This window comes from Maylandia zebra, linkage group LG12 (assembly GCF_041146795.1).
Source record: "Maylandia zebra isolate NMK-2024a linkage group LG12, Mzebra_GT3a, whole genome shotgun sequence".
NCBI classification, from domain to species: domain Eukaryota; kingdom Metazoa; phylum Chordata; class Actinopteri; order Cichliformes; family Cichlidae; genus Maylandia; species Maylandia zebra.
Window position 1 is genome coordinate 8248229 of NC_135178.1, and position 9915 is coordinate 8258143.

General features: G+C 38.9%; 1 protein-coding gene across 2 annotated transcripts in view; it reads right to left on the minus strand.

Moving 5' to 3' along the window:
- The window catches only part of tacr1a (tachykinin receptor 1a), a 52832-nt gene extending 43169 nt beyond the window's left edge, over positions 1 to 9663 (minus strand). The window contains exons 1-2 of one of the 2 annotated variants that reach the window (XM_076890648.1): positions 9133 to 9259; positions 8885 to 9050 (exon numbers count right to left, since the gene is read on the minus strand). In XM_076890648.1, coding sequence (XP_076746763.1) covers positions 8885 to 9033 — 149 coding nt within the window. In that variant the 5' untranslated portion in view covers positions 9034 to 9050; positions 9133 to 9259. Of the gene's footprint in view, positions 1 to 8884 lie in introns of both variants that reach the window. The other variant, XM_024804485.2, reaches the window with a different exon arrangement.
- Between the last annotated feature and the right edge of the window lie 252 nt (positions 9664 to 9915).

The window sequence follows — 9915 nt, forward strand, 5'->3', positions numbered from 1 at the left end:
GCTGGTGATTTTTCATTTCTTTGTTTACTCCTCAGTCATATTGATTGTTGATTAAGTGGCACCCTTAAAGGATTCCTTTATGAAAGAACGTGGCATTATCACAACACGTGGATGGCAACAGAAATTGTTACAACTTTAAAATGTACAGTTTGTTTGATTCAGATTCATATCATTCAGCAACTATTGAAGTACCTCCTAGAAGTTGATGCTTGTCAATTCTGGGTTGAAAAATGAAACTGCCACACAAGTGTAAAAACTGCAGTTCCTTCAATGGCCACTTCAAGTTACAAAAACCCATCAGTTGTCATAGATCTCCCTAAGGCTCAATGTTACAGCAGAAATGAATGTATTTAACTCTGGTCTAAGAGAAAGAGCTATGCCTTATTTTTCATGACAGCTGGTGGGAGTGGGAAGATTTTTATTGTTTAAATAGTTTTAAAGGTGAAGTTAAATGATGTAAGTGCTTTTCTGTCATCTACTAAAAGGCACTCTAAAGAGTAGCTCTTTACTTTGTTCTGGTACAACAGCTTAGTTTTAATCCTGTTCTTTACCAGCCAACATTACCAGTTAATAATAACATCACAATGAGTTTTTGCAAGCACCTAGCTAACCATGCTAGCTAGCTGTCTTTAGTATTAGCTGACAAATAACCAGCTCTACTGTTTCTACTAGGGTGACCAACCGTCCTCTTTTCTCCGGACATTTCCACTTTTCACGTTCTGTCCGGGGGGATTTTCGAGATGGATGAAAAAGGTTTTCCTATAGGCTTACAGAGGACCCATATGTGCAACTTCGTCCCCGAACTGCTGCGTTGTAAGTGGTTGTTCCGCGCTCACAGACGGGACAGAGTGCGCAGTGGCGCGCTGAAAAGATGCTACAAGATGCCAAAGCGCAAGTGCATCTTTTCAGACAAACTGCAAAACAAATTTCCCTTGTACCATCCCTCAGAATAAATGGGAGGCGGAGTGCACTGTGTGCAGAGGTGGTAAATACATTTGTGTGTCTAACAAAGGTTTAAAAACGTATAAACAGTGGTGCATATAAGTGGTCCGCAGGTGCGCATTCGCTGTCAAAATAAAAGACGCGCACCAGATAAGAAGTTGCAACGCGCGTTCGCGTACATATAAAAGGCACTGTTTTTGTTCGCTAGAGTGGGATTTTCACGGCATATTCTGCACCAAATCTTTGTGCGTTCATCATTTGTTTGAAGCCAGCTCACCTCCTGCAACCACTTTTCCGAGAATACGTGAATACGAGGTTCGGACTCCTTCTGACATTTCTTTGGAGGTGGAGGAACACCAAAGTAATTGCTTAAAGGAGCTTGCTTCTTCGACATCTTTAAGAGTTCTAAACAAATGTCTGTCTTCCTCCAGAAAATCTTATGTACGCAAACGTGCGTTGCAACTTCTTATCTGGTGCGCGCCTTTTATTTTGACAGCGATTGCGCACCTGCGGACCACTTATGCACCCTGTATATAAAGGCTGTGCGAGGCGAAAATTCATCTAGTAAGTTGACTGAGTTCTTTGTTACACCTGGGAAAAACGAGGATGTTGTTGTGTCTGCAGCAGAAGGTGCACTGGCATTTCATACTATGAAGCGTCACAATAGCTACAGATCCATGGATTGCACTTGTGTGTTGCTAAAAAAAAAAAGAAGCGTTTCCAGATTTTAACAAAGCAAAAAAGTGCCTGCACCAAGACTGAAGCTATTGTCAATGGTGTCATAGTGCTACATTCAGTTGAAGTCACTCTTTGAGCTCTTAATAAAATCCAGTACTGTGGCATTTCTCAGACTTACCAGAGAATATATTCCCAATCATACTTTGACTGGAAGAATGGTGGCATGCAAAAAAAATTAATTGAGGTTAGAAACGCGAAATGAGACAGCAGAAACCATACCTCACTGGTCATTTTTCTTATACAAATGAGACATTATTTCTGTAACGTTATTTAATTCTAGAGGTTTTTAAAATATTTTTTTGCACTTGTTGACTTGTAAGAACCTTTAAGACATTTTTTAATTTCACCATTCATTTACCGCACAGAGAAGGCATTATTTTAATATGTTAAAATTTTATTTAAGCAAACAGTATTATTAAAATTCCCCATGACTGTGCCAAGTGTCCTCTTTTTTGGAAATCAAAATATGGTCACCCTATTTCTACCAAATAAAATAATTAAATAAATGAGTAACATAATAAAATTATAATTTTATTATAATTTATTATAATAAAATTTAAAAAACAAACAAACATATAAACAAAAACAATGGTCAAATCGTCAAACTCATGTCTTTAACCTCCTAGGACCTGGACATCACATTTTGGGTTATTTAGACCAAAATACTCAATTTTGCTCTACAAGGGCCTGATATCCACTTATGAGGACATTATACTGCTACTGTTCTATCGAAATTTTAAATGAATATCCTCATATGTGGCTCTCATTTTTCTTAGAAACAAAAATTAGGTAAAAAATAAATAAATATAAATTTTGCTAATTCTTTGTTTTTACATTCATCAGGTCCCAATCTGTCATGGTCCTGGGCCATGTTGGCCCAGTATTCTTAGTTTTCGTGTCTTTTGTATTTTGTTCTTTATTTATGCCGTGGTTCCTAGGTTGTTCTGTTAAGATGTTCCTTATTTGATTACCCCCTGTGTGGCCCTCTGTGTATCTGTGAGCCCTCGTTTCCCCTCCTTGTGTTTTATTCCATGTTTTCCCCAGCCCATTATGTCTGTGCTCTCCCCGTGCTCTCTCTCCTCCTGGCTGAACCTCTGTGTACTTCCTGTTTTACTTTGACAGTCTCTCGTCAGTATGCGTCATGTTGTGTTCACTACTGCCCTGTGTCATTACGATTATCTGTGTCAGCTGTGTTCCCCGTGTGCTCCCACTTCCCTTGTTAACTCTCTGTGTATTTATGTCCACGTCCCCCTCAGTTCAGTGTCGCGTTCTCCCTCATGACTGTGTGCCCCTCCGTGTGTTTCCTTGTGAGTCAGTTCCTTTATGACTTCCCAGTTTGGTTTTATATTATGTAGGAGCCTACATGCAGTTTAATTTGAAATGTATGCTTTTATTTTGATGGTGCAGAGAGGGCAGGAAGTTGGGTGAGAGGAGAGTGGAGCCACATGGTTTTTTGACCTCGCAATCTCTCTTCATCCATTTTGAATTGAGCTTTATAAGTTTTCATAATTTGGAATTTTGTTGCTGTGTACCTCATTGGACTTTTGAAGTAAATATTGAGAAACTATCAAGGACTGTTGTTTTTTTTGGATATGGAAAGAGGGACTAAGCGGAGCGTCAAGCTAAGGCTCCATTCGCAGGAAACCTACATATTATTTTGTATCGCCTATTTTGTATCACCAGTTGTTTCTCTGCTCTCAGCAGAGAAATAACTGGAACCTGTAAGAAGAGAAGTGGGAGCCATTGTTACTGTTGTGCTGCTATTCTTGGCATCATTTTCTAATTTGGCACCTAATGTGCTCCAGCTGGTAGCTGTAATTGATTACTAATAACAGATTTACAATTTCTTAGTGTTCTGTAGAACAGATACAAGTACACTCATTGGTCACACCTTGCTAGTACTGGGTTAAACCCCGTTTTGCCTAAAGAGCTGTTTTAATTCTCTGTGGCCAAGACTGAGATCTGGTAACAGTGTAGGCCATTTGATTACATTGAACAGTGTCATGTTCAATGAGCCACTTTGAGATTACATTTTTCAAAGAACAAGTTGTAGAAAAGCCAAAAAGCTGGCATGAAATGGAAACATTTTGGCAAACACTAAAAGTGAAAACCATAAACTAAAATTCAGTACAACATCATATTGGACTATTCATTTGTTGTCTGTAAGCAGTAGTCGCTGATCTGATGGATAGCATGTTTATTGATGACCATCACATAATTTCATAATTATGTGAGGAGTTTAGAAGTGTTTTGCTGAATCTGAGAGCTGAATAAAATGAATAAGCTGAAATATCCTAAGACGCTCTGATTTAGACGGGAATATCAAAGTTGGCTGTTTAATGGCTTTGAGTTTGTAATTGTAAAAACGTTTTAATTCTCTACTTTTCCTCAGCAATAAATATCCCTTTATTTTCCAGGCAAAACTGCAGCATGTAAAACTTTACCATCACCGAAATCTCTTGAAAGTCAGTTGTTAATGCTACTGACCAAACAGAAAGCACTTTAAAGAGGAGCTACAGTCTGATGCCTTAGAGAGCAAATTCTTTCTTCTTCAGGAATGCTGCTGCCTGTTCAGGTAAACTAACTGAAGCATTACCCTGCAGGGCCAACTGAACTACATCTTATTTCATTTCAGCTCCTGTTCCCATAATGACGTCAAATCTGGCCTTGCTCTTAGGTAAGGTTAAGAGGTTCCTTAGTTTCGTTAAATAACTTTTGGCTGATCCATTAATAGCTTAGAAAATATTAGGCTAATTTCCCTTTAATGCATATACATGAAGCTAATTGGCATATAGTGTCTGTCTGGCTCATTCTGTCCAATCAGTAGATTAAGAGTTTCTTTAGACTAATGGGCACTTGAACATGCATACTTATGCCTCCACACTGGCTGATTCAAAATCCTTGATGTTCATAATTGCAACCTATCGACTCAGAGTAAACCACTCATTACTACATACCAGCAGCTCTTAAGAATGAACATGAGGGAAAATTATCATCAGGGAGTGAAACAAGACGAAACAGCTATCTGCGACGACAGAAACAAAATGGAAGAGAAATATGGCTGATAGAGACAATAAGAATTTTCTGTCACCACCTCCATGCTGCAGTGAGCACAGTGATTATAAGTACACTGAATACTATTGAACAATATTCAGCAATGGATTTTCTGCACTCTCTAACCTCTGCAAGCTGGAGTATATTCCTTGATGCCTTATGCAAAGTGGCTGTTGAAAGGCCAGTACATTCTGCATATTTGTTTTTATATAAACACATAAATTTAATCAGATGAAGTTAAGGACATCTGTTTTATAAGTATCGTAAAATATTGCTTTAAACTCTCAATTATTTGAAATCTCCAATAGTGAATTACAGAGCTGATTACAAAGACTTCTTATACTTTTTCATCATCACCATCAACTGTTGTTGAAAAACTGATGTTTTTGGCACTTTGTAAAATGTGGCCTGTTGCATTTTGTTTGTTTGCAGTAAGCAGGAAGTACATTTTATCCCATTACAGCCTTTTGGAGAGCATCGTATCTATAATCTTGCACACTCAGAATGTGGATACTTAATAATATCAATCCATCATCCATCCTGGAAAAACACTGTGCACTGTGTTGCTTTATATAGTAACTAATCTTGATGAATGGAGAGTTTTGAGTTTAAGAGGCTGAGCTTTCACATAAACACAGAGACCCACACAAATATAGTGTTTCCATTGCAGTTTATTTAGAAGGGTTTCTACTTCCTAACCACACCTTTCTATTCAAAGAAATTATCAACATATGATCACACCTGGTGCATAAAAGATGGGAGCTTTCCATCCGATCGGTTCTACAAAAAAATTCATTTCTTGAGGATTCATGTGCACACAAACCCCCCCTCTGCTGGTCAAAACCTTTGTTGCCATTTCAACTATTTGTAAGCGTCAGCATGGGAATAATCACTGGCTAGAATAGAAATAAAAATAGCTTAATCTGATTTTCTTTTTATTATTAATGTGTGAGTAATGGTAACAGAAGTCTATAGATGACAAAACAAAAAAACCTTGTCAGTGTTTAAATAAATCCAACAGGACATGAGACGTTTATGTTAAAACTGTTGCAGTGTTTTCAAATGATGAGACAGTGATTGTACTTGTGAATACTGGGGTGATGGTAACTTCATTTTTATTGGGAAATATTTTTTTCCACTTTACTTTGCTCAGTTGGTTTCTATTTTTGGTATCAACCTCTCCGCCTTTGGAGAAAACCCTGTCATGGGGTACTGAAGAGGCACGGATCTATGAGTATCTCACAGCAACCCCGTAAAGGCTCCTATATATCCACTTATCCACGATATATCAGGTGTTTTTGTATCCAAGTTGCTAGACACACAACAAAAACCACACCAGGGAATTAAAAACAAAACACAGACTTGAATATTATAGTAGTAACATATTTCATTATTTACAGGATTACACTTTATTGGGAGAGATCAGCTCAAAGAGTTGCCATACCAGGGGAAACCCTCCTCCTTTGAGTAGGCTCCAGGATGTCACAGGTGAAACTCAACTAACGCATAAATTTTGTAGGAATCCACTTTATAAACTTTACTTTTAAGACCATCTATCTTTTATATACAGTTTACATAACTATGTCAGCTACCCATTACTAACTTAATAATAATAATAATTATTATTATTATTATTATTATAATAAAATACAAATGATTCCCAAATATAAGACTTCAAAAGTTTAGTACACAAGACAGTTTTCTTCAGTTTATCTAATGTCAAATGGGGAGAGGTGGAGTACAACCTGCAGAGGTCACCAGTCACAGACAGACAACAATTCATGCTCACATTAACACCTACTAGTTAGAATATGAACTGAACAAGCTTTATTTTGGACTATGGGAGGAAGCCAGAGTGTCCAAACGTCACACAGCTAGCCCCCAAGCTCACCTATGGATTCAAATATACAACCTTCTTGGTTAAAGGCAACAGTGCTAACCACTGCACCACCATCGCCAGTGAAATGCCATCCATCCATTCTCTTCAACTTATTCTTTTCAGGGTCAGCTGTCTTAGGGAGAGAGGCAGGGTACACCCTGGGTAGGTCACCAGTCTAACACATAGAGACAGATAACCATTCGCACTCACATTCACACCTATGGGCAATTTAGAATTACCAATTAACCTATCCCCATTAACTGCATGTCTTTGGAATGTGGGAGGAAGCCAGAGTACCCAGAGAGAACCCACACAAACACGGGGAGAACATGCAAATTACACACAGAAAGACCCTAGCCTGATGGTGGACTTGAACTCAGGACCTTCTTGCTGTGCGGCAACAGTGCTAACCATGAATTTTGATCAAATGTAATCATCAAAATACTGAAGAATCAATTCATGTGTTATAGTCTTTTTCCCACTACAGTAATCAGAGGTTTTAGATTTGTACTGCTTTGCCACTTTGACAAATTCTCTTAATTCCCTCTACCCACAATCCAGGGCGAAAGAAATTGAAAACTCCATTTTATAAAGGACCCAATGAATCCACATACGGCCCCAGTAGATTTTTCTACAGCTGAGTTTGTTTTGTTTTTTACCAATTACCTCAATACAGTCAGCATTGGAGCAGCACACTGATCTCAGCACGCAGCTGTACTGCTGATCTGTGGGCAGTGCAGTGCAAGAGCACCCCAGAAATGATGAGGAAAAGGATGGAGATAAGAAAAGGAACGTCTTATCAGCTACAGCAACACTGCGCTACCTCCCCTATTTAACACATTCATCAAACATACGATCAACAGACAGAAATTATTTTATATCTATGTCATTAAGAGATGAAATGTTAACTGTGAAGGTACTGCTGTTTGTGAATGATGGGTCACAGTGGGTGTCTACCTCCAGCTTAATCATCCACATCTCTGAAATATTCTGAAATACTATCTTTTCCTGGCTGCATACATATGGGGCTGTCAAGGTAAAGTTAATGTTCCTTTACAGGGATTTTAATATCATGGTTGTGTTGTGTGGATGCACGTGGATAGCTAGATTATATATCCCCTGATTGGCAAACTCTCATAACAGTATGTTTTCAGTGAGCAGACTGAATGTAGCATGTGTTGTCGCTTCCCTTTTGTGCTCTGTTCAGCTATAACCAAATCTCTCACTTAATCTTGGAAAGTTCAGATTAATGGTGTTCCACAGTGAGACAATTAGTGGCTAACATGTCCTGAGATGCAGAAAATACAGAGCTGCAAACACAGCTTCATGTGGTTAAGCAGGAAAATGAATGTCTCAAATGTACACCCACCCACATCCACCCACACTTACACATAACACATATAAATGTGTTTCGAACTGAGCAATGCACATATCTTCACACACTCCTTCCTGCACACAGAGATATTTACCTACATGGAAATATTGATAGATACTTCACAGATTTATATATACAACACAACACACAAGGACAACAACACACATTTATCACTCACACAAACACCTACTCTAATAGAGCAGGGCTTTCTATGCATTCATTTTCATTCAGGATTATTATGCTGTGTGTGTGTTCCTACACAAGGTTGCTCATTAAGAGTGAGCAAAGACTTAGAAATGAAGAAATATTTTCCCCCAAATGCTATATTTTCAGTAACAGGAGTATACATGAAGACATAAAATGAATGCACAAAACTTTTAACAACAGCTTGCTTTCCTTTTTTTCTTATTTGACAAGGGTTTGAGCCAGAAGGCAATGAACCATTAACCATTAACTGTTTATTGCGCTTCCTGTGCGTCACGCGTTGTTTCGCCACATGCAAACAAAGGAGGCAGCGAAGGAAAACAAATACTGTCAATAGTGCTTTTACACCAACTAGTGAATGAAGTTTCTTATGTAATTTAAAACCTTTTTTCCCCAAAGAGTCAGTAATATTTAACCAAACAAAAACAATGTGAAAGCATTTGCACCTCTTTTTTTAACCACACCTATACGCTCTTAGAAACCAATAGTAGTCTGTTTTCATAATGATCGATATGTATGGATGTACTCTAAGCTTTCGTGGAATTTTGAAACATAAACTGTACCGTGAATGGGCAAATTACATTAGATGGTCTCGGGTGTTTACGGGTGTTTTCCAATACCAAACACTTGGGGCACACTGATCATTTCTCGTGTATTCTGAAAGCAGGCTGGCTGTGAAAACAGAAGCTTACCTGTCCAGAGCGATGGCAGTCATTGAATAGATGCTGGCAAACACAGCCGCGATCGGAAAGAAGTTGTGGAAGCGGCAGTAGTCGAGTCCAAAGTACCACTCGTTGTGCATCCCGTAGGTGAAGTTGATCACCGTGTTGAATGCAGACATGGACGCTTCGGCGAACGCTAGGTTCAGGAGAAAATAATTGGTGACAGTCCTCATGCGTTTGTGCGCCACAATAATCCAGATGACTGTGATGTTACCTACAACGGACACGATAACTATACAGCTGTAGGCAATGGCCCAGAGGACGATTTTCCAGACCGGCTGCACAAACTGGTTCCTGTAAATGGTCCCGTTATTGGTATCATTGGAGCTGCTGGTCCAATTTGGCGCATTGGTAGCACTGAATAAAGGATCCATTTTACTGTTTAGAAGCGAAAATGTCACTAAACCGGCCGCGATAACCCCAATTAATTACACGACTAAGTTAACGATTCCAAACGCAAGTGAATGTTGGAAAGTTTCCGAAAGCGTCACGCTCGTTTCTAAGTGTACAGTTGTAGTCTGCGGAGAGTCCGCTCTCCTACAAATAATAAAGTCAACGAACCAGAAAAAGTATTTGATGTCGAAACTTCCATATCAATCTTTGCACGTTTCCCCCCTTTTTTCTTTTTTTTCCCTTTTTTTTGCTGTGCGTAAAAACAGAAAGGCGTCTTTTACGCGCACCAGAACGAGTCTGGCAATGGTAACAGCTCAGCTCCGTCTGTGTCTCTCTCCGTGTCTGTGTGCTGTCCTCCTGCTGCTCCTCTACTCTGACTGAGCGGCTGCACACCAGCTTTTGAAGAGAGCTTCTGCGCTCCCGTCCAACATGCTGGCTGTGTAATTATGATTACGGATGAATCCAGGTGACTTGATTACTACGCCTAAATACTTAATTTAATGTAATTTTACTATAATTCCTTCATGGACAGTTACAGTTATGATGTACAAAATAATAATATATACAATCTTTTTTGGCATTGTTGGTGCAATTTAAAAATAAAAGAC